This window comes from Anopheles gambiae, chromosome 2, assembly GCF_943734735.2.
Source record: "Anopheles gambiae chromosome 2, idAnoGambNW_F1_1, whole genome shotgun sequence".
Classification (NCBI taxonomy): domain Eukaryota; kingdom Metazoa; phylum Arthropoda; class Insecta; order Diptera; family Culicidae; genus Anopheles; species Anopheles gambiae.
The window spans coordinates 9218056-9243416 of NC_064601.1; the positions used below are offsets into that span (position 1 = coordinate 9218056).

A 25361-nucleotide genomic window follows, 5' to 3' on the forward strand; every position below is an offset into this window, starting at 1 on the left:
GAATTTTCTCGTGCAAAATTTATTGTAATACCTACCATTTGTTTACTGTAATGCAGATTTGAAGCTGTATGATTTTTCTTACTAAACCTCCGTAGATCACTATTGTACATCTGCATTTACCAGCTGCGTTGGTAAAGATAAATTTTGATCTAATGGCCTTTTTTGTGTGTGTTTTGGTTTATTTTTCTTCTCTTCTGATTATTTTTTGGAATTCTCCTTTCTTTCAGGTTCACACAATTGGCTACCGATTAAGTTTGTGCTTTCGAACAGAAACCGAAAATCCCTCCCGCGCCCCGCAAATTGCGAACCGTTTACGTTCTCTTTCGGCAAAAGCGCCTTTTCTGTTTCTCACTCGCGGTTTCGTCTGACTTTGTAACTTGTTTTCAGTGTGTTGTATTTTTATTTGAAATTCACCGAGACACATTCGCAATAAGTGTTCGGTCGGCATACTCGGCGTGATACGAGCATTCCACCTCGACGTCACATATTCATGCCATCATACGAAACATCACCTGTAATTTTGTTTTGTTGAGCAACAAAAAAAAATCACCTTTCTTTCTTCTCCCCTCTTATTCACCTTCCGCATTCACAAACACTACCCTCAAGTGAACTGAACACAGACACAGACCTAAAGCAATACCTCCAGTTGTGCACTAGCAAAAGTTGTGTGGCAAACTTTGATAAGGGGAACAAGTTTTGTGGCCCGTTGCATCAGGCAAAGCGTTCAGTCCGCGACTGAATTTTCCAGTCAGCACCAGGCGCCTCCATCCGCGCCCGGGCGATTCTGCGTCTGCGGCTCTCACACACAAATGTACGTGTTTCATCCATTCTGCTATTCTAAGCCTCGTTCTACCATTTCCGCATTTACACATTTTCTATTTTCTTCTTCATGTTTATGTTCCTTTTCCGCTCGTTACTTCGTTCTCGTTGGTTTCGTTAAGTTTCTTTCTCTATTATACGCTGCTTTCCTTCTTCCTTCATTGTCTATTGCGTCATTATGCGTTTCATTGTGCGTGTGCGTGTGCGCGAGTGTGTGTGTGTGTCTATCGATGTCAGCATAAAGTTTATTGTTTCTTTCGCTATCAGTCGCTTTACGTCTCGTCAACACGTTCGTCTATAACTCTTTCTTTCTGCCATAATCTCGTTCACTCTTTAAAGATTCACGTTCATGTAAATCCGCAGGGTTGCATTATTTTTGTACCGTGTTGTGATGCTGTACTTTCGCCAACCGTGTTGCTTTTGTTTTTCCGAAACGATGCCCAATCAGGGTACCGTGAATTGCTTTTTTCATTTGCTCTTCCAACTTGTGTTGCGGGTATCAGAGGACATTCAATGTTTGGTAGAGCGCGTATCATAGCTTTGCTCTTTTTTTCCTTTATGTCCATGCTACTAAAACTTACTCGTCGAATGGTGGTTTGTTTCAAAATTTCATAACTTCTTGGAACCGATAATTTGGTTTCTTGATAAAACGTCGCTATCAAAATTTTATTTAAAATTTCTATCCGTGTAGCTGAGACATAAAATATTGTTTCGACTGAAATGTAATTCGCTACATTTTACATACAAACTTGTCTTTTTGCAAGGCGACTGTTTCTAGCTGCCCTGTTCACGCTGAAGTCGACATTACATAAAACCGCCTGAAGGTATGCAACGTGCGTTACGTTGATGTGCCGTACGGAGCGATCCATACTCGATATAGATGTAGTGTGGTCGTTCGGAAATTGCATCGTTACTACTTATTCAATGCGCTGGATGGTCGTAAACAATTCACAACAATCATTTTTGCCATAATCGTCATCATTTAATCGACTTTCGCGCCAAGTTTTCTTCAAGGTTTGGCCTAGTTCTCTCTAGACTTAGTGGAACGGTGGAATGGAGTGATGAGTATTGTAAAACTTTTTCCCTTATTGTTATTTCGTTCGCATTATTTTTCTGCCAACGTAAGCCGTTTGGCTCTTTTATTGCGGAAATACTAGAGAATAAATGTTCCTTTTAGTGGCAAACTTAGGTAATGAAATTGCCTTTGTTTGCCATTCGAAGTTCAATTTCCTCTTACTCCAATGTCCACACTTTCCAATTTTCCGCATCTAGCAGTGTGCTTATGAATTATGGATAAAAGTACAATAATTGGTCGACAGTGATCATTCAACAACAACAAAAAACGCTTTTCGTCAATTCCTAAAACAATTCGGTGGTTCGGTAATAAGAAACATTCAACGAGGTAAGCAACGCTAGTGCAGAAAAGCAGCGATCGCTCAAACCACTGCTCTCTTTGTATGTACGTTTCTCTACCACTCCCACTTTGGAACAGGACGCCGCGCTACCACGTGCTTGATTTGCATGGAATTTGCTCACGCTTGCCGATGCTTGGTCGTTGCCCGCTAAGCATCCCGCATCCCATCGCCTCGTTAACATATCCTCGGCCTCTTCCTGCGCATCCTCTTTCTGTGGCTCATCATCGCCATCTCCGATTAGCTTTTTCGTCGTCGTCGTCGTCGTCGTTTGTCGCCGTCGAGGACACTGTTGCGCTAGGCGAAGGGCACGCGCGCGAGACGGCCGTTTGCTGCAGCGTTCACTTTCGCCACCGAACCTTCCGCCTCGGTCGCGATGACAACGCCATCTCGTGACTGCTCGCCGAAGCAGCGCACCTTTAGTGGTGCCGGGTCGGGTGGCTTCAGCGCACACACTTCGTCCTCTTCGTCGCTTGCCTCGTCGACGGCCGGCAATGCGAACTCCATCGAATCGTCACTCTCGTTCGCTAGTGGTACGTTTTGCTGCTTACTTCTCATCTCATTGGGTAGCGTTTGTTGGGGTTTGATGAGTTGCTTAGTTTTTGGTTTATTGCCTTCGGTTTTACACGCTTGCAAATTTTCGTTGTCATATTCATTGATATTAGTACCTTTTATGTTTCGTCAGTTTTAGGGAGAAGGATATTTGAAGACAGTTTTTGTTTAGCTCCACATTTCTTTCTGATGATGTTTTAAATTCATGTTGAATTATTATTTAAATTATGCCATTTTACACAGTACGCTAGTTTACTAATTTTGAGTCATTACATTACAATTCAATTATTTCATCATCCTCGTTCAATCAAAATCGTCCCGCTAATGTGTTTTACCCCCCTCGTCAAGCATCAGCATCCACTTATGATAATGTTTCGTTCTTGTTGTTCCATTTTGCTCAAACCCAAAACCAATAAATCTGTGGTTCATCGCTGCCTGTTCGTTCCGTTCTGAACCCGAAACACCATACAAAACATACGCAAACAAACAAATGAAACCAACTCCTTACACCAACTGCCAAACATCCCTACCATACCGACGCCGCTACACCGTTCCAAACCGTGCGCGATGCTTCTCTTCCTGTCGCTCCTTCTGTCGTGTAAACGCGTGTGCGGTGTGCCGCTTGCTGGGTCCATCACACCATCCCCCACCACCATACCATCCATCCATCCACCATCAGTCAGCGGCAGTCCGACGAAGCTGTCGCTCTTCGGTAGCAATAAAATGTCGACCACGGGCAGCCCACCAACTCTACCGACCGGCCCGGGCCCGAGCCGGCAGCGGTCCCTGCGCGATCGGCTCCGCGAGGGCATTACCGGAAGTCTCACCTGGCAGTAAGTCGTTGTTTCCGTTGTTCTGCTCTTTAAACTCACTGTTATGTTTTACTCACTTGGGTTTAGTGTTTACTTTATTGCGGAGAGACGGTGCGCGACTGGTGTGCGACAGAGTAGGCGCCGTACACCGGTTCCACCGGTAGTGTGTTGTGTAGCGTTAGCAAATCGGTAGCAAATGGTACGCGTTGCCAGCTGTAGTCACGTTCTTCCACACCTTTTGCACAAAGCGCGTAGGTTAGACATCACTCACTAGCCACAATTTGCTTGCGGTTTACACACCGCGCTCTGCGCGCGTTCCTAGTGAAAACATGCCAGCAGGCGGTGGTGGGTCAGTTCATCTCATGCCCATCGAAACAGTTAGAACGCATCATTTTGTTGTTTTGAACGGTGACGTTGAGGTACCTTTTAAAGACGTTTCACTGCCATTCGCAGCTAGAGTAGAAGTTAAGTAGTTGTTTTCGTAGTAGTTGTGTTTTATCCTCTCATTCTGTCCTGTGTTGCGTGATACGTGTTTTCTCTATACCAAATTGTATTTGTAACTGTTTATCAAATGCGTAGCCAAAGGTCCCTGAAAAACTCGAAAAAGTCCCTGCCAACCTCTCCAGCTAACCCTTGCGAACGCTGTGGTACGAAAGTGAAAAGACGGAAAAGGAACTTGAAATTCCTGTACAGCTTACGCAAAAACCGTAACTACTACGCTTCCAGTACGGGCGTCGGCCGGTGGCTTGAGGAACGTGATTTCCCGCGTCCCGCGACCGGTTTATGCGCTAATTCTCCGGTACGGTGGGCAAACTACATAGGGCACACACTATTTATAGGCAGACTGCGATACGCATCCCGCCACGGATAGACGGAGCGGGTGAGGATATAAAATACTGGATCACTGCGCGGCAGTCTTGACACACTCATTAGCACCGTTCGGCCGGTTTGCTGCGGCCCCGTTCTCGCAGCTTAAGTACGCTCTTTTAATGGTCAACACGCGCTCGTGCTGTTGCGGCGCACGGTGGCAGGCCGCAAAACCGAAAGGAGGCCATTTCCGCAACCGGAAACCTGTGCCCGTGATGAGAGGGGAGAGGCATGACGGAGGGGGTACACACGCGGCGGTACGCTCGGAATTAACGCGTGCATTGATCGTCGATCGTCGGCTGCGTCGGCTAAAGCACGTGCGTTTTTGTGCTGGACTGCGAGTCGCAAACGCACGCCACGGTATAGGCGCGCAGGGCGCAGCGTCATGCGATCGATGCTATGGAGCGAGTTTGCATTTGCAGCTTTGGTGTACATGTGTCGTTGATCGATTGAAGTGTTTGTTTCTACTTCATACTGAAATAATTAAGAGTGGTACTGTTGTTCGTTTTGCTGCTTTTATAACATAACCTTATCAGAATGTAAAATGTCATTGCTCGCTGTGTTTCGTTTACTAGTTTTTAGATGTTTTGTGACATTTTGGCGTATAACTTGCTCGTAAATTTGCTGTCTGTAGCGCATTGCTGCTGTTGTGTAGAATTGCTTTACGCAATCGTTTCATGTTGTTCAGCTAACCCTGCTTTACTTTGATATTCTGTAAGATGTGCATGCATGTTGTGATGCGTTTACTTTTAATATTCAAATATTTATAAAAAATAGTGAAACTTCAAAGTAAGTATAACTGAAATTAATTGTTTACTTGAAAAAAAAAAAAAAAAATATTTCCAAATATATAAACAACTACAGCCGTCCATTTTCCAGGGTTTCCCACGATTTATTGGTCAGTTCCCGTGATTTTTTGGTACGTTCCCACGATTTTTTGATCGTATCCCATAGAGTGGACCAAAAAATTCTGGGAAACGGCCAAAAAATCGTGGGAACGAACCAAAATTGATGGGAACAAACCACTAAATCGTGGGAAACCCTGTATGTCAACCAGTAGTTCGTACTCCCGGAGCACTCCTGGTAACATTGATGCACCATTTCCCCAGGGGGAATCAAAAGGCAACCGGGCGGTACGAAGAAACCTGCAAACAACGATGGTTGACCTTTAGCAACGAATGGGTCCCACCGTCGGATCGTTTCCACAAAGTGGTTCCTTCGGGATCGCGCAACGGTTTATTGATCGGCGTGATTGAAATATCATTTTCAATTTATCCTGCAACCGAGAGGGCGAAATTGCGTACTCTCCTCACCGTGCTGTGGGGATGTGTTTTTAACCAATTTCACTCAATCAACCAAGACTGTCCCTCCACACCGAGAGCGAACGGTTGCGCTGGATGGATGGCCTGTGCTGTGCGAACCAGCTCAATCCCAATCCCAGCAATTGAGCGCAAGCGAATCGGGGCAAAACATTTTCGCATTCTTGCGGAAGCACGATTGCGAACGCACACCCTTTACCATCCCGCATCGGCATGTGCGGTGAACGTGACTTGTCACATTTCGGTGCTGTCTGACATGTGTGCCTTCACGCGGTATTCGCTCCGTTTGCGGACAAAAACAAAAACCCGGAATCGAACGGCCGCATCCGGCGTGGGGGGGGAGGCTCTCGATTCTTCTCTGTTTCGTTCTCCGTTGCAAATGAGCGCGAACGTGCGTGTGTATGGCCAGGTTGCGTGCCAAACGTCCGTACACACGATCCGGCCAAAGATTATGCATATTAAATTAGCCGCGGGGCTCACGAATTTCGGCTCCCAAATTTTGACTCGCACAGCACACGGGTCGCCTTTTGATGGGTGAATGACGCTGCATTTAAACTACCCATGCCATCTGCATGTTAACCTGCAAAATGGATTTCCTTCTACCGTTGGGTGACGCAAGGGTGTTTTGACGCAGCGTGTAAGCAAACAAACGAGCCCTGTGTGGCCGAGAGTGGCCAACGCGAGTAAGCATTCAATTTTTGAAACGATATTTACCAACAACTCCCCAGCCCGATTGATTAGGGGGCGGTCAGTGGTGCAGCAAACTCTAGCGATTGCACAAACATTGGGGCCTGTTTTGTCCGGTCCAAAACAGTCGACCCGTCGGTTGACGGGTGACGCATCAAAAACCAACATCGAAAACGCAAGCCCGCTTGAAGAACAATGTTCTCGCGCCACTGGGTGAACGAAAGGTTGACCGTCACTTGGAGGGCCGGGGTCCATCAGACCTGTCTGTCATCTCCATTCGTGGTCGCGCTGGTAAAGGCTTGACCTTGCGTTACACATAGCCCTTTTATAACTCGGTTGCGGGTCAAAGCGGCTAAAGCTAAATTGTTCACTGGTGTTGACGGAAGTGATTTTTTTGGGAGGCAAAAATACAACGCTTTTTCGATTTGATACCACGTGAAGCACAGGGCTAAGTCAAGTTCTTGGCTTCTCTTGGAGTCTCTTGATCATCAAATCCGAATGCCCTTTTCCAATGTCACACTCTCACGAACACGAAGTAGATGGAAGGTCGAAGGGCTTTGCTTGGATGCGGTTCAGTGTTTTGTTGTTACGCTATTGTTATGGTGGGTATATCTGGCTTGACAGCTCTGTTTCCGTTATTTCCGTTTTCCGCAACGGTTTCTGCGGGTGAAGGACCTGTCCAACCGAGTCAATCTAAAGTTTATTTGGACAAGGACGCACACGTGGATTCTATTAAATTGAAACAAGGTAGTAAACGCTCTATACCTTTAAAGAAACTTCACAAGTAAAGTAGAATCCAAAATATCATTCTTTGATTTCTCTATTCAACAAATCGGTTTGGCGTGTGGACATAATTGAAACGCGATCTTCAGCAGCAACAGTTTAATATTTATTGCTATCTTCAAGCCCAATTGTCTGTGTGGGTTCTGTGGTGTCGTGCAAAATGGTTGGACTGCCACACGGCAGATAGTGAGTTCGAATCTGATTTGGATCTTAAACCGACACGTAGCAAAAAACTTTTGAATTTGAGGACTTGGTTGTAAAAAATACGAGTTTTATATAATCATATAGGGGAGCATAATATAGTAAGAAGTTACAGAGAGCAGCAAATTATCGCGTGTAAAAAGATTGTTTCCTAGTTAACAAGGGGCATTTATAACTTGATTGCATGCGAAGACTGGCCACGCTACATCTAAACGACTTCTCGCTCTCTCCTATTTTCGCAGTTTCATTTTTGTTGTTGTAATGGATTAACAAGTTTATGCGTGTTCTTTTGATACTATACTTCCAGCGATAAAGGTGTAGTTAAGCCTATATTTTAACCATTACTTCGGTGGCAAATCGCCGATCGGCTTTCGCGAAGCTGATCCGGGCCAGCGAATTTATAGCGTGCGAAGGGACGGACTGCCTGCCTGCCTGCCGAACATGAACGTTAAGCTCCATCTTACAAGCGATTTACACGGCTGACCGCTTCCGCTGATGGAATTGTACGATATGTTTTACCTTACACCGGTGGCATCAAGCTCGCACAATTGCATCGCCCAAACTGACTAGAAAGCAGAAAAAGGAACACACTCTGCGTCCAGAAGTGCGTGCGTGAAACTGGAGCATACACGGGCGCGTGACCTTTGGCTGCTTGCAGTCGTTGTGCGCTTTCTTTCCTTCGCCCTGCACGGTCCGGCGGACCTGCAAACCGGTAATCCCGATCCCACATATTCCATCACGCGGGACGCGAGAATGATTTAAAGTTCAATGCAATTCATCGACCTTGCCGGTGGGTAAATGTAAAAGCCACTGCCGCCGATTGCCGTGTCCAATGCGATCTCGTATTTCTTTTTTTTCCGCCTCCTGGGAGACGAATTTCGCCTGCACGCACACTCAGTTTTTTGTTTTGTTTCAAGTAAAATTCTTCAAGTAGAAGAGCGAGCACGACAAAGAGCAAAGAAAAACAGCGGAAACGGAGCGGGTAGTAGAATTCGCGAGAAAAATACGGTCAGATTACGCGATAACAATTAAGGATTATTACCGTGATTGTTTGATTTCTTCTTTTGCGGGCAGCCCATTAAATAACGTGCTTCCGTTCACAAAACCTTGTTGTGTGCGGGTAATTGAGATAAAACGGCCCGGGGTGCAAATTTATCGAGGAGGGGGGGGGGGGGGAAGCCACACTTACCCGCCGATTAGTGGGGTGAGGAAACTTCATTCCTTGTGCGCATGCCGGTGGCGTCATTGTATTTTGATGAGGAAGAAAAAAGAATAGATTAATTTGCGATGCTTCATTCCGAGCAGCTGATCGTCGTCCATTACAGGAGGGGAGAAAGCAAGGAAGCCCAAAATATGTAGAAATCCTTCTAGAACATTCCATGCATTGTTCCTTATCTTCCACCTGCTCCGATCATAGTTCAGAGAGTCCTTTATTTACCTTCGTTTAACAAGATTATCGGATGTATACGATCCCTTTAATTTACGTTCGCCGACATTGCAAGGATCTGATACGGGTCTTCCCTTGGGGGCATTGTGTGGCAACACGCCGTATTACAGGCAAGGAAAATCTTTTGTCGTAATGCAAAAGATCCGGCCACGCGTCCTTGCATGTCCCGCCGACCGTCTCAATCGATCCATCGTTCGATCGATCATTTCTGGGCGTGAGAGTCAAATCAAAACGTTTAATAATCAAACACCCTCAGCTCGTATGGCGGAGTCCCCGTTCGTACGGCGTAGAGCAACACACAAAAAAAGCCACCCATGCAAAGGCGATCGTTTTTGCTAAAGCGTTTTGAACACTCCAGAAAGTGTCCGCTGCTTCTAGAGCCTGTTTACGTGTGCGTGTGTGTGTGTGTTTGTGCGGGGTTAGATCGCGATAAACAGCAAGGTGGAAGGTCAGCATCGAACCGGGCCTGCACCGGTTCATAACTTAATCAATTTCAATATTAACTTAACCATTATGGTCGTTGAATTATTCATCAGATTGCCGTTGTGCTCTCCGCCGCTGCAGGAGATGCTGGTAGTGGTGGCTGTTGGGCACGCTGCAGCCACCTTTCGCTGTGCGCCAAAGTTCTGGCTGGCAGCGAGCTGGCTCGAGAGCTGGGCTTGAGTTCGGGAACAGGTGTGTTGCAGGCGGTTACAACGGATGGATGAAAATCTCGTTAAAATTGCATCGTCCTTTCGCTCCAAAGGCGTGGTGCGCCTTACTTGGTAGTACCACCACCGCAGCGGTGTCTTTGCGCAGCGATGGAGGTAGAATAGAATAATCAGATTAACATTAGCCTGGTAGTGGCTTTAGCGTTGCACCGATTTTGCATTATTTGTAGTGGTTAAGTTTAACGAGGGTAAAATTGAACTTTTAGACAATGTGAATTAAAGGAAAACAAAATTTATTATTTACAGTAGGTATCTTCTCATATAATAGTAGGTAGTAGGTGTATTTAACGTAATTTCGAATACAAGCGATTATTTTGATTGTGACGCAAGCACCAACCTGTTGCATCGTACAATGGCATTATTTAACATTCAGGAACTTTTCGTTCCATCGCCTCCACGGTACGGTCGAAGGTTCCTGCTATCCTCCCGTGCTACTCCTAGACATTAAACGAGCAGGTTGCAGGTTGGCAATTAAATGCAAACGCCGTGTCGAAACTGTCACCACCGGACGACCATGGAGAAGCAGCAGGATCGAGCCCGGAAGACCTCATCCTCCTACAGCGCAGCGGCGCACGGATAGTACTTCCCGCAGGCTCGCTCGATTGGATTGATGGACGTAATCAAATTAGATGACACGAAGGAAGATGGGTTCCCTCGGCGATTGGTTTCCAGTGCCAGCGAGGACGTGGCGTTTGCCATCATGCAATATAATGCGCTGCACTGCTGGACCGAAACGCACGAAACGTCAACAGTATTCCACTGAACGCGTCACAATTCCGCAAGCGGCATGTTGCAATTGCGTTATCACGAACACAACTTACGTAGGCTGTGCTCGGGCTCTGGAAGACGGGGGAAAATGCCGATGAGAGCCGACCAGCACGCACGCACTCTGACTGATGTTGGGTGTCCGATTCAATTATGTCTACCATTTTTCATGTCAAATTTGTGCGCTTGGTTTCGGGCGGGGTAGCTATGTCCCACTCCATTTGTGCTCAATTGTATAATGGACTTTCCTTTTGGTAGTGGTATACTTTTTTTTGGGGTGGTAACGAAGAGCCGTGTGAAATGTGTTACAGGCTCGAAAACGTTTCCATGTTACATATTATTCATATTACAATCGAATGAATATCAATTATTTTGCACAAAAAAGCATGCAATTGCATTTATTGGATTGTATGTTCCGTACGAAGTGGATGTATCTTTGCAAACAACTCTTAACACACGGTCTATCCATGGTGTTTCCTATACCGTTCTCGGTACTTTTCACTCGCGCTAGATACACATATTCTCAAGGCCATCAAAACACAGCCACAAACCCTAATCGAGCGAGCGAGCGGGAATCAGTTCTGACGTGCTGCCCGAGATCCGTAGGCAGGATAATGAAAATTTTAAAATCAAATCAAGCAATGCCCGCGCCATCCAGTCCACCTAAACGAACCAGCTCTGCCCGGCTGGTGTTTAATGTGTGTGTGTTGGTGTACTTTTTGCGCCAGGAAGCAAATCATGCTCTGTCCCCTTTTGTTTCACTTGCGGGTTCGTCCATTCGTCCTGACGCCACGGTCTGTGATAACGCGAGCGCTTGTGCCGCGAATATATTTGCATCTCATCAGGCACGTAACCGAATTGTAATTCCACCAAGCACGGTGATGCGGCACCGCGCGTAAAGCTATCAGCGCATCGTTTTTACGCTGGAGCTGCGCGGAGCCTCCAGTGAAGCAACTGTGATGGAGAGTGGGTAACAGCAGGGGAAGGTGGTAATGATGTTGGTGGACACACCCACCGTCTAATGATGAATAGAACGATCATTTGGGTGGGATGTGCGCGTTCGTCGTGTGCCGGCGGGTCGTGCGGAATTCTAATTGCATCTCCGCGCAATCTCCGGCCAACGTGCTGTTGCGGACGGTTTTTTTTTTTTTGGCGTTGCGGACGCAGCACAGTTTGCATACGTAAGTTTGATGCTGCTCGTAGGCGAACGAGCGGTGCGAAACGTAATTATGCTCTTCGTTAGTGTGTGTGTATGTGTGTGTGAATAGGGACACGTGATGTTTATCGAATCTAGCAAACAAACATCTAGAAATGAAAGGGAGAGTGAGAGATCGACTATGCATTTTTAAGATTTTAGTAGGAATGTTTTTTGTCCACGTGCCATTCAAAATTACTTTCTTATCAGAGATACTTATCGTTCGCCAGATAAGCTTAATTTGGTATAACAGCAGCTGCTTTTGGACAGCTTGAACAGATCATTCTGTTAAATTTTGCATTTGCTTGAACTATAATAAACAAAGTAATTCAGCTCCTATCATCTTCCAATCATCTTAAAGCGCCTTCTTGCACCGTATCAAACCCAATCCAGCTGAATGCGGTTCTGTGATCTTCAAGGGTACAACCGACGCGGGCTTCTCTTAGATTGGTACCGCAGCTGAAGGGCAGCGAAGAAATTCTATACCCTCTTGCCTAACACTTTGTGGCGTTGTGCGGCCTTGGGCGGGGGAAGTTCGATTTTTCTCCGTAGCCTTTTTAATGCCTAATGGAATGAAAACAACACCCGAACGTCCTTATCCACTCTCGGTTGCGGGAGACACAATTACACCAAAAGCAAGTTTACAAACCCTTCCAACGTGTATGCCCTCCGTGCGGCCGTTCAACCCTGTTATACATAGCAGCAGCAGCAGCAGCAGCAGCATAGGGTCGTTTTACATGGCGATGAACTCTGAAAACTATCACATCGCATATACGCACCCCAAGACCCGTAAGCACATCCATCTCCGAAGAACCGTCCCCGGGGACAGGTTTGTTTGTTTCTTGCTTCGCGTGTGTCTGCTGCTTTCATTTTCGCACTGCGCACTGATGACAAATCAGTACTTTTAAGACGATTCATCGCCCAGATGCGTGCGTTTCCAAGGAAGGACGACGAATAATTCTTTATTGAATGTAAATTATCCATCGCGGTAACGATTCCATGCGATGATGGGGTTGATGTGCGTGCTGAAAAGAAATACAGTCCAATGGTCCCATTATCGGCTACCGGAATGCCACATCCGGAAAATAATAAATTAAATCAAAAGAAAAATAGTGTCCACACACCGGCTTGTATACAACCGTACCAGAATCTCTCGACCCAGTGCTCTTGTTTGTGTCTTGCGCCTTTTCCGGTCTTTTGGGTGCTTCTGTGCCGTGATCGAACCGATTGGTGCAGGTGAATGTCGTGTGTTAAACCAAGAATGAGCAAGTATGCGACTGAAAGAGGGGGATTTGTTCTTTCCTTAACGCTCTGTGTCGTGCTTTGTCAACAACAACTTGTTGTTTTGTGTTTTATGGTGCTTACTGCCTGAAATTAACGCATGAATGTGCGATTGGTATGTTTGCTACATCGCTATCTCTCTCTCTCTCCAGAGCACAAGACGTGATTAATCTGTACTTCAACAGCGACAAGCAAAAACTCAAGCCCCGTCACAAGGAGGATGATAAAATTTAATGTCCCCAATTATTTGGAACATGTAAGACGCGTGTGTTGATGTCAGGTCCCTTTGGTGCAGCTTAAGCACCTTCAACCTTGTTGATGTGTTCGAACAATTTAAAATATTTAAAGGGAACAGACAAAAAGTTTATGTCGATAAAATGTATCACTTGTATACACAGGATTGTTGGAATGATTTTTATCATATCAAACAACATAAATGAATGTAATAAGGTGTACTGTTTACTATTAAGAACTCACTTTCATTACGTGTACGGCGTCCCGAACCACGCCGACCGTATCGGGGCCATCGAGTCTGTCGAATTGCGTGTTGAACGAATTTTGGGTGATACATTTTATGTTTATTTTATTCAATTCTTGCTCCATTCCGCGCCCACTAGTACATAACCGATTGGCTATTACATTGTTTCGTACGCGTTTAGTTTGATTTCGCCCTGCAACAACACAGTCGATGTTACAAGACATCATACCCGCGCACACCCGTACCCACAACCAGTGGCGGGTACAGAGCCCGCCTGCCCAGATCCGATCCAATCTAGATCGAAATAAATTGAAATTGATCGTTACCGACGAGTACGACCCCACCGCGCACTCGCCACCAGTACGAAGCGAGGAGGATCGAGTACTACGAACTCCTCCAGTCACTGTGGCGGGAGGAACAGTTTTGCCACCCCATGTCGTCGATGTGCAGCAGTTTGTTGGCAAACGTGCCGCTGACAGCGAACAAGCATGAGTGCTGTTAGCGCGCGCACATTGGGCTTGTTGCGTTTCATGCTGTGGCTCGATGATCGTACGCAAGGTTCACGCGATCGTAAATCGTCCACTGCACCGCGAAGAGATCTCTCGTGCAGGTCAGTTCAGTACACCCCGTGCAGCTGAAATCCATCGTTTTGGGACGCTGTTTGCAATTGGAAGAATCGATGGAATGGTGGGAAGAGCACAGCAACAAAAATGGCTGGAAACGATCGTTTGTTCTGCAAGAATTATGCTGCGAGCGGTCGTGGCCGTGTGGCGTCTGTAAGACAAGTTTATGATTTCCGTTCAATTAATTCTCGAGACGAATCCGGCTCGAGGTGGGATGAAGGAAAATTGGCCCTCTCCGGCAGCAGGAAGGGATGGGACACGAACCCATTAAAAAATAGAGCAAAAGTCAATGTCAAATGTTGAACTTCAAACCCGCGCGGAGTAAAAGACTGGGGAAGAAGCTGTAGACTTGATTTATTTTTTCAGTCACATCTCTCTCCTTCTCTCTTGTACGTCTTTTGTATCGCTTTCTATCTCACCCATTTTCAGCGCCCAGCGGATCAAATTCGCTTCGTGGTCACGTGGAGGATCCACGGCGTAGCGTCCACGCGTCCAGTATCGCGCTAGAACTCGTCCCAGACAGCTGTCGGGTACTTCAATGTCGGTTGTCTAAGAGGAGGGGGTTCGTTGTCTGCGGTGGTGTCACTCGCGGAAGGGAAGCACTGTGGTTCCAGCTCTGCAGCCGGTGGTGGTGGTCCGCACACCGCAGGTTGATGATGCCTTGAACTTGGATTGTTTTTCTTCGCCACCACCCCCACCACCAGTGGTCCCCCAGCATCGTCCATCTTGTTCATCGTCAGAAGCGTATGAGCGATGGCCAACCGGAAGGCTATCGGACGACCGCGGTCAGGGACGGCTTTCCTGTCCGCTGGTTGATACGATTAATTGAAGCGAAATTGTTTTGACAATCGTGCATACCCATCGGCGTTCAGAGTGGGGCAAACTTGACCGAATGAGGGTGATAAAGACCCAATAGAAGGGAGCACGTCTGCTCTACTCCAGATGTGTTGTTTGACAAAGATGTATGCGTGACTAAGTGGGTGAGCGTAAGAATACATTTTTGCTGCCCCCAAGAGCACGTCGACCGCTTGGAATACGGAATTTATGAGCCACAGTGTTGCAGTTTATGATGCTGCCGATGCGGTGCTTAAAGTTGATGTTTATGGACCAGGGCTTGCGAACCGATCTTAAAGGCCGATGCTGTTGCTCGAAGATATTGCTCCTATGTTTAGTCAGATGTTTGATTAGAATGATTTATTGGTGGAATAAAATGAAAACCTATATCGGTGTTCAGTGTCAGGGGGGACCCTTTCAACTCCCGCGTTGTGAAGCTTTAAACGAGTCATGGAAATTAATCATATCGAGGAAGCATGATCAAAATCATTGACCTTACGGTTTTCGCTCACCAGAAACGTGTGCGCCTTGTTTGCGGCGCTTTTGCTGAGCAAACCGTCTTGAAGGCATCCTTGAACCTGCTGTCGTCTATCACAAACGGCACAAGCAGCGCAACCAGCATGGTGGTGAAAGACTGATCCGCCAAAATGGCGCTTTACGGAGGGATTAGTTGGCGTGTCCAAAGCTTACACACTTTGGCTTAACCCGTGCCGGAAAGCTTATCGGTACAAAATTCACACGTCTTCGTCGTTCTGAATAATGAAAGCAGCAGTAAGATAAAATAACTCTCCTCCTCCTCTTGTACCGTCCCCATTCCCTCCGTTGTCCAATTCAAACGTTCAATGATCAAAAGCCGCAAGTGTTGCGCTTCCGGGTCACAGACACACTGGCTGTCAGTTCCGAAGTGGCGCGCGCGCACGCAAAGGCAAGCTCGAGAAGCTCGGGAGGCAGGAAGGGAAAGATGCTAACCGCAATCCACCGGCTCCACCGGTTCCGACATTCCGAACAAAGCCGCTCTGCTCCGGATCTGGCCTGAGTCTGGGCTGATTGCGGCGCCCGGGCAAGGAAAGGGCACTGAATTGAATCGCAAGTGATAAAAAGAGGTCCCTCGGTAGGGGGACAACGACGAGGGTAACAGCGAGGCGCAGGTTTAGTACTATTGTTTGGCTAGGTGGCTGGTATAATCATATGCAAATCGTATACATCCCCGTTCCGGCGCGAGTGACACAGACACACTCAAACACACACGCGCGCACAGACGCACTCTTTGGCATACGTTAATAAATCGATTTGTTCCGCGGGATGTCGGCACATTTGCTCGGGGGAAGGTGGGGTGCTGATGCGTATGAGCGTGTCTTGTCTCTGTGAGAAACTGTTGCGAAGAGATGCGAGCAATTGCTACCAGCAGACGAATGAAAAAAGTCGTCCCAGACGGCGAAACGAGTTAAAGTTTTGCCGCTGTGTGGGCCGCGAGAAATTTAACCTGCTGCGTGCGCGTGACCCTGGCAACGTTTCATTCCGGTAACAAAATGTGGCTTCAGGTGGTGGGGAGTGTTAGCGGAGTGCAGGAAGAAGAAGTTTATTCTTTGTCGTATTTAACAAGGGCCCAAGAAAGTCCGGTCTGAAATCACGAACCCTTGTCCAGCTCGTTGGCCCAGCACGATTCATACCATTAAACGGAAGAATTGGGAAGCTTCTTCTTCCGGAGCAACTTTGTTTGAGTAGGAATTTCCTGGGCGCTGCAGAAATCTTTCCCTTTCCATAAAGGAATTTTCCTCCTTTTATCTCGCTTGTAAATGTCCGGTTGCCTGGCATCGTTGGCATCGGCATCGTAAATAAATGGTCGACGCTTCCGATACGCTCAAATGTACTTTTGATGTCGGTTTTAATTGACTAGCTTGTTCGAATTTGATAAGGTACACATAGACACACACACAGGCACCTGACCGTGGTGGTGGTTGTAGGTGGTCCCTTTCTTCAGCTACGCATGTCGGCCGTGTGCTGCCCCTGTCCATTTAAAGCGATCGAAACGACCTTTCACTCCCGTGCAATTGAGTGCCACGATCCTCAAGGATGCACACAGGTTTGCCCGTTGCCGTGCGGCGTTGTATTGCGTGGGGTGTATAAATAATAGTAATAAAAAAACATATCCCAGATTACGCAGGAATAATCCTCCAAAAAGGTACGACTACGGCCTCACAATGTTGAACACCTCCAAGATACGGATCAGCAGACACTTAATGTCACAGCAATTAATCATTAACAAGCGCAACGAACGCGGCAGGCAGGTCTCTCCGTGTCTTCCACATTATCCGCGCAGGAGGTTCCTCAGAGTTTCCATCCGGACCGCGTGGTTCCGGCAGGGTACTTGACCACCGATCTGGCCGGATGATATTACGATCCACTATCGATCTGCTCGATCAGTCGACGAGTGATTCCTCATCGCAGCAAGTGCTCGATCGATTATGTGTTGCGGCAGTTCCGGAGCTGCGCTGGTACGAATGATGAAGTCATGCCTGCACTTAGTCCTCGTGCGGTACAGATCTCAGACTGTTTGCGGTGCACAAAGTGCTCTAGCAAGGTTTTCCGGGCAGCAAACGACATTGGTGACCTTGCGTAGGCGAGTCGTAAGGAGAGAGAGAAAAAACACACGCAGGCAACACAATCACAACCGCGCGCAGCTCCATTCTTCAACTTCTAGCGCTGACAGTTCTAGTCAGTCTCAAATGTTGACCGTATTTCTAGGCCGTGTGTCACGTTGCGGTGCGTGGTGTGCCTGTAAGCGTTGCTGTCATATTTTTGTTTGCTCAAGGATGTGTTTCAACAGCTTAAAAAGTGCTACTGCCGGTCCGGTTTAGCAACTAATCAAGTGTTTGGCGGATCATATTTGAATTAAAGTCAGATTAGTGTGCAGTGTCGTTGCTCTCTGTCCAGTTGAGATTGTCAATTCAATGCTATTTGTTTCAGGCTGTTGTTCCTTAATAGTATGGTTCCAGTTCATTTCTTGTTTTTGTTTTGTCGTCTTTTTCTACCTTAATGCACCCTAACCAATCTTACCGTGGGACAGGATTCTTCTCCAAACATTCACTACTTCTGGACAGTTCAGACACAGTTCAACAAACCGTAGTATGCAGAACACCGCGACACTACTAAATGCTGCGTGAAATCCGTTTTACTGCTACCATTCACAAACAACGGCAACCCTCCGTACAGGTATCCAGTTGCTATGTCAAGTCCGTGTCCACAGTTCACCAAAGCGAACCGTTACGCGGCAAGAAATCGATTGACCAGCGCACCAAATTTGAAACAATTTTGTTGTCGCTGCTCGCAGACCACCCCACCGCCCTTAGCCACATTGTCCTGCAAACCGTTGCAAAACGGCACCCAGTTTGCGTTTGCAATCATGGGCTCATTGATTTGAGTTCGATTATTTATGGTGAACGTGAACGATGTGTGCCCGTTGCTCCATTAAAACCCCGCTGACATAATTATGGCTGGCCCAGTTAGTAGCGGTACCTCGTGCGCCTGTCGGTGGTGTAATTTTCATTCTATTTTATGACAAATTTTACACCCTCATACAGTCAGCGTCCGTTGCGTTGGAACGCTCGCGCAGCAAGGTGAACAACGCACAAACTGATCGGCGTTTCGCCTTCATTGGCTTTGATTTAGTTTACTTTCAGGGATTGATGTTTTCTTTGGAAAATAAGTCTTATAGACATGGTATGTTAAGGTATATTATTAACAAACGCTATATACTTATTTTTTTACAAAAAACGTTTAACAATGGAGCAATCAAATGACATTGCTATAGTCCTATGTAGGACATGTATAAATCTGTATAAACATGATCAATGATGTGATATCGTTTGAACGATTCCACTGTCCATACCAGCTCAACTAAAGAACACAAGAAGAGCAAAAAGATTACACCAACATCCATGTAATATCCACACATGGCGACGCTATTGTTTTTGGTACAAAAACCACTCTTTACCACTAATATACCGATGATGTGCAAATGTTATATTTTGCCAATGTATGTCAGCATTACTTTGTAACCGCCATTGAAGAGTGTCGCACTTGTGAGATGGCGAGAGCCATCCCGCACTGTTCCCAACAATTCCCACTCCCACAGAAAAGAGGTAAAAGCGACGAGGAAAAGGAAGGAATTATCATCCCAGACCGTGTTTGAACAGCTGCCCCACTCTGTGTGCAATCGATTCCATTTGCGCACTCGTGTAACATTGCTTCATTTATGAATATCGTCAACTCGGCAACGGCGAGCGACGAGAAGAGACGGCGAAAAGAATGGTAATGCAGTGCGGGGCGCTTCTTTTTTTCTGTTGCCCAGCTTCCTGATGCTGAGTCTCTTCCGTTCAACCGGTTGATTGGAATGATTGATTGGCCACAGCGATGTTGACTGATGAGAGCCCCATCGGGAATGAGATACGTATTTGTCACCGTTTCCCTTTCCATCGACACACACACTCACATACACATGTGGCCTCACATGCTTGCTCGATCAAATAAGACGCACTTGTCGGGAAATTGCAATTGCTGCCAACTTCAGAACGGGAGAGACTGTGTTGGGTAGGAATGGGCGATGTGTGGGGCACATATTTCGAGCAGGCTACGCTTCTGCCGCGAAGGAAACGTGAAATGACAACGCGTGGAAGATCTGATCGTTACATTTCTCTTCTGTTTGCAAAATATTGACGTACACGGACGCGTTGCGGATGTAACACGTGCTCAGATGGAATCGCGCAAAGAAGTGCTGCAACTTCAATCAACAACGAGAGGATATTGAGGATTTTAAAGACGTATACTCTTTCTACGGACTACTGAATTATAATAATATTTTCAAAAAATACATCAATGGCACTAGTACCTCAACATGTTCCGATTGGTACGACGATTTTAATGATCTCTTATTGGAACAAGCTTCCTTTGAGGTATTCATTATTATTCTCCAAACCGCCTTCGAGCTTACACTTTCAATTGGATCATACGATATTTGTATTTAATGATATTTGATGTACGATATTTGTACTTAACGACAGCGTGGGTAATTTGCAAGTACGTACGACAGATACGATGGAATAAAACTCATTAATCGCTTACAGGAACTCATTACTGTGACAGCATTAGCACGAGAAATTGCAATTTAGGACCATTTAACCCCATCGTGCGCCGCGTGCTCTCCTGATGCTCTCCTCTGCCCTCCCAATCGCTGTCATCTGTCGTACTTGCCGAGCCATTAGAAAAAGATATCTCGCCATTACAACAGACGCACACGTTCTCACCCTTCAGCACTTTGACACGCCAATCCGATCCTTGATCCAAACCACGGGCTGACATTTTTGCAAACTATTCGCGTTCGTGCTGCCATCGCGAGTCCTCCACCATTAAAAGTTCTAGCACAACGTGCGCACAAGGACGCACCGGCAGTGTGGGCAGTGTGTAAAAGAATTGAACGGGGAGGAATTTCTGCACCCTTCCCTCTTGTAAAGGAATTGCCACGCACAATATTCGTGCCATGCGGGGCTGCACTGCAACAGCACACGCCAATGCTAACAACATAATCATCGGTGAGCATCGTGCGTGCGCGTGGAGCTGCGTGGATCATGCTGTGCGTGCGTGCGTACGTGCGCGTGTGGACGCAAAGGGCTCCAAGAACGGGTACGACAGCATTGAAGGAACTGGAGCTCCTGCCGAGAAAAAGTTGGGAGCGCCTTCCAGCATCCCGTCTTCGTCGGCGCTCAATCGTGTCATTACCGTCCGTCTGTAATCGTCAGTTTGACTGATTGCTCGCACATTACCATAATTGATAATTTGATCGTATGTTCTATAAATCCATCCCCCCCTTCCCTTCCCCCCGTTGTGATGGCGCCTTCGCTAAGCACGCACCCTGCTCCCGGTCGCTGTTTCGGTACAGGCGGCGATGTAAATGGTAACTTAATTTATGTTATTAATGTCCTCGTCCGCTACGAGCTATCGAGAGTCTGGTACGTGGAGGAGGAAAGGGGGAATTGTAGCCTGCGAGCATTAATCTTCCAGCAGATATGACTCGCTTTCGGACGGAGCGTTGTGTGACTTCAATGCTCATGCCACTCCGATACCTACCACACGTTTGTCCACCGGCAGCAGCGGTGACTTCCGTCTGGATTTGTACTTTGTTTCGGGGCGGTTTCATCTAACCCTGTGTAAGACCCCCGCCTAGCTGGGGAAGTAAAAAAAAAGATGAAGTAAAAATAGATTACACCCCGTTCGGCGTGCATTTCCGAGCTCTAGTGCCCGTCCGGTGCTCGGTCCTTCCGGTGCTGAGAGAAGCCGCGCACACAGTCACAGTGTATCAAGGTTTCCGGTACCCCTGGAGCTGTGTGTTTCACTCGCTTTTGGGGAGTAGTACAGTATTGGTGCGTTGCACTCCACTACCTGTCCTCGTGTGAGGCATTTGCACTTCAGTCTCCGTTCCAGTGTCGCATCGAAGCGCTCGCCCAGCAGTTACTCGGTGTGTCTCCCGGCTGGCTGTGTGCTTATGGTTGCTGTCGATGGTACACTATCTACCCTTTCCTCCCATCCCCGTTCCATTGGGTTCTCTAGGCTGCAAACGGGATGGGGAATAAACGCCCTAAAGTCCTCGCCAACTAGCAAGTGTGTCGTCCAACTGGGCAAAGTGGTGGTATCGTACGAAATAGACCGCCACGCAAGCAGCAGGTGGTGGGATGGCAGTTGGAGGAAGCACGTCGCCATGTGTTCCGCCCGGTGACCTTATGACCGACCTGTCTCTCCTAGACTGCTGTCGTGTGTTGGCTATCCTTTTCCGTCTGTGTGCTTTGGTCACATCACATGGGGTACGCGCTCTAGCTTGCGCATGCCCTTTGCCTGTTGGAGTGTGTGCTAGAGCGCGCGCGCGCGCTCACAGCCATCCGAGCGCGGTACCAACGGTGGAGGTGAAGGCCATATCCTCCGGTCGTCGCTAAGCGATGCAATAATCATTCGCTGCATTATTCTCCCCTCCAGCCCCCCCCCCTCCCCCCTGGCTGCACCAGTTCGGTACACACAGCGCCTTCTCGGAGTACACGATGCGTATCTCCAGTCGCAATAAGCGCGAGAAAAATAAAGAAAAAGTGTAGATATCGAGCAGAATCTACAGTCAGAAAGATCGTTTTTTAACATGTTAGAATTTTAAACGAGAACTTGTAACATATTTAACACACACACAAGGTTTTAATGTTCCCTAAAATGCATTCAACATTCAAATGCAACCCTACGCAAATCCTTTCAAAGCAAAAGCATTTTTATTTAATGCGCTCTTTCTCTTCGCCATTGCTGTTTTGCATCATAAACCCACAGTCTGCCCCACACTCGGTGTCGGCGGTTCATTCTGTTTCAACTTTCGACATTTGGAAAACCCACCAAGAAAGTGGACGCAAAGCCGTCTGGAGGGCTCGAATGAAAGCAAGACATGTAAAGCCTGAGCGCTGTACGTGTAACACAGTCTCAAGTGGAACCCAGCCGCCCACCCTCAGGCAGCTGTACAACTATTCTACCGTACCTATGGGGTTTAAATCCGCCCTACAGACAGACGCTGGTGGTGTAATGCAGCGCCCACTACACCAAACTATACAGGCTTGCTCTAGCAGAGCTTTGCGAGCGGTTGGGAGGCATGAAGCATTAGTTATTTGCACTGTTGTTTCGTGAAGGATATAAATAATACATTGCCCCTTGCCTGGGTCAGTCAGGTGCATTAAAACCACTGGAAGTATGATGGGCTTTCCCTAGTGCAGAGGTTGAGGTTTTAAAATAACCTACCAAATTTGAACTTCTTGGATATGATGTCTTTTTGAACTATAAACTCAGGTAGCAAATACAACTATTGATCAATTGTTGTGCAGTGAAAACTCACAAATATTTAACCGTCAAAGATGTGTCAAAGTTGCAGCTACTGGTGGTTCGTGTTTGAACCTTTGAACTTTATTTCGGTTTGCTTAACAGCATATCGAACAAGCATCACACACACCCAACCCTTACACGAAATGATATTCCGCATTCTCCGTACTGCAGTTGCAGCAAGCAACCATGCACCAGCGTGTCGTTGTTTTGTTGTTGTTCTGTTTGCGAAAACCTACAGCTAGACTGACCCCGATCGATCGTCTGTCTGGCGCGGGCCCAACAGTAGTAGCTGCACGGGGGACGGCATTTGAGGTGGGTAGAAGTCGTCCCGCGTAGAAAAAAGAAGCCAACCCCAATGGAAGCAACACCGAAATCAAGAAGAAGAAGAAAAAAAGTACACAAAAAATACCCATCATAAACGAAGAAACGATGTAACCGTGTGTAAAACAATACACCCCGTTCGGTGCGGTGCGGCTATACACGTGTCGAATGTGGTTGCATCTGACAAGGGAATGACTGACTGGGCGGTGGTGTTGGTCACCGTGGGGGTTAAACAAAAATCGAAAGCAGAAAAATGGCAGAAGCTCTTGCTACAGGCAAAGCAGAAGAAGCCCCATTATGCCCAGAGTGGCCAGTGGCCCAAATCGATGCGAAACGGGCAGAGAAAAGAAGCGAGCGATGGCGAGCAGCAGCAACTCGTAAATGGGCGATACGTAACATACCGAAAATTCTTCCCGCTTGACCGTCGTGGTAGCATGGTGGGTATGGGTTTTGCGCATGTCGAGAGGATGTGCTCTCCCGAAGGGTAGCAGCAGCAGCACACGTCCAGGCATTCCAGGGTCAACGGGGTTCCCTCCTCCTCTAGGGGAGAGATCGTGGTGAGGGGAAAGGATTTTACGATATATTCCACGTCGGAAATAACTTCACATCACATGCAAAAAAAAACAACCAGTGGTGCTGGGGTTGCTGTTCATTGTCGTCCCCACACGGGTTGCATTTCGGCGGGCAAAACACCGTGTGCGGACGGGAGCTTGCTGATGCACCGTTCCGACCCATTGGCACGTTTGTTTATGGTGTGAAAATTCCCATAAAAGCCACGCTTAATGCGGTTCGCCCCGGTATGAATGGGCCGAAGCTGATCGTGTGGAAATAAAGGCTCCCTCTCTGCGCGCTTCCCTCTCATCCGCCGGAGGGTAGATCCACTGCAGACGAGTGATTATGATGGAAACAACAGAAATAGTAGCAGCAGTAGCAGAAGCAGCAGAGCACCAATAACGTCAGGCACTTCTTGCTCAGCTTCCAAAGAGCTTACTCCCGGGAGTCCATTGTTTTGGGGATCGTTTGTTTCAGTTTTTTTGTGCCCTCTCGGTGGCATTTATCACCACTCCCCGAAGGGCCGTGTAAATAAACTACAACGAAAAGGGGTTACCGATGCTGGAATCCCTCGCGAGTGAAGCGTGCCATTGGAAAGGATACTTCAGTGCACTGTTTGGTATCTGGCAGTGAGCAGGGAGTAAGATTTATTGGTTACAGTTGGCAAAGGACAAAGAGTGTGTGCGAGTCCTGTGGAACGTTTACACAAAATTGCACCGTAATGCGTTCGTATGCAACGAGGAATTATGGAACATTTGATTTTGCTTTCCGAGCGTTTAGACGTGGGTGAAATCAGGGTCTCATTACAGTGATGTCTTCATTCCATATCAGCCGAAATGCTTAAATCAATTGATCGCAAAGGTATGATGGTATAGTTGACTGTTTCATTTCCAATATAAGACATCCATTTTTAATGTGAAAGATTTTCTGGGATCTATAAAGTTGTCCTGATACGTGTAAACCTGATCTACTGTATAGCAATGACTGCAGCGTTATTACACCCTTTTCAAACGACGATCCGGACCATTGTGTCAATAGAATGGTTTGAAATGTTAGCTATAGCTCTATCCTATGATTAAATAGAATCCCAATCAATTGATTAATTACACTCGGCAACCGGTCAGGGCGCGGGCACTGCATCCGATCAAAAGCGTCCTCCCTGTACCTGCACGCACTGAAAATGATTAATCACACGACGCGTTGAAGTTGCCGGCGTGTGCGCAAGCGCGCGTGCCACGAATCATGCGTTACCTTCGCGTATTTGATGATGTCGATGCGCAAAAAAAGGGATGCAATCGCACTCGCGCCAAAGTCACGCCGTCGTGCGCTTCCTGAGATGTTCTAGCCGGAGTCGAAATTGACCTTTTGTGCATTAAACTTGCAGCAAACAAAACAAAAAAGAGAGAGGTATGGACAACGATGCGATGAAACGAGTCGTGCGAAATAATAATCGCCATGATGCGCGAACTCTGGCAAGAGGCTGTGGTTGGTGAAGACAAAAGTGCAATGGTGTGTTAGTGTGTGTGTGGTGTACAATGTTGAAATGATTAACATTTAGAGCGAACGCGATAGCTGGCTGGAGCTCGTGGAGGAGCCCTTGGCGGAAAGCAGTATAACAGAGAGTTATTTATCGTTCAAGGATCAAGGGCTCGCGATTACCGTCAGCCTGCGTCAGGGCGTCCGAGCAGCATATAAACGGTTTAACAGTAAGCTCTGCCGGTGTGGTATATAGAGAGCGCGCGAGTTAATCACCACGGATGATGCCACGTTTTGCATGTTTTACCACCAGCAATACTCTCTCATAAAA

At 47.1% G+C, this 25361-nt stretch overlaps 1 protein-coding gene across 11 annotated transcripts in view; it reads left to right on the top strand.

Annotated features, from left to right (window-relative positions):
- The window catches only part of LOC1281423 (TLD domain-containing protein 2), a 107647-nt gene that overhangs the window by 16524 nt on the left and 65762 nt on the right, over positions 1 to 25361 (top strand). For 4 of the 11 annotated variants that reach the window (XM_061646540.1, XM_061646541.1, XM_061646572.1 and 1 more), the window contains 3 exons: positions 2092 to 2221; positions 2312 to 2764; positions 3463 to 3616. The exons of 6 other annotated variants lie outside the window; for them this stretch is intronic. In XM_061646540.1, coding sequence (XP_061502524.1) covers positions 2608 to 2764; positions 3463 to 3616 — 311 coding nt within the window. In that variant the 5' untranslated portion in view covers positions 2092 to 2221; positions 2312 to 2607. Of the gene's footprint in view, positions 1 to 2091; positions 2222 to 2311; positions 2765 to 3462; positions 3617 to 25361 lie in introns of those variants that run through there. One more of the 11 variants, XM_061646539.1, reaches the window with a different exon arrangement.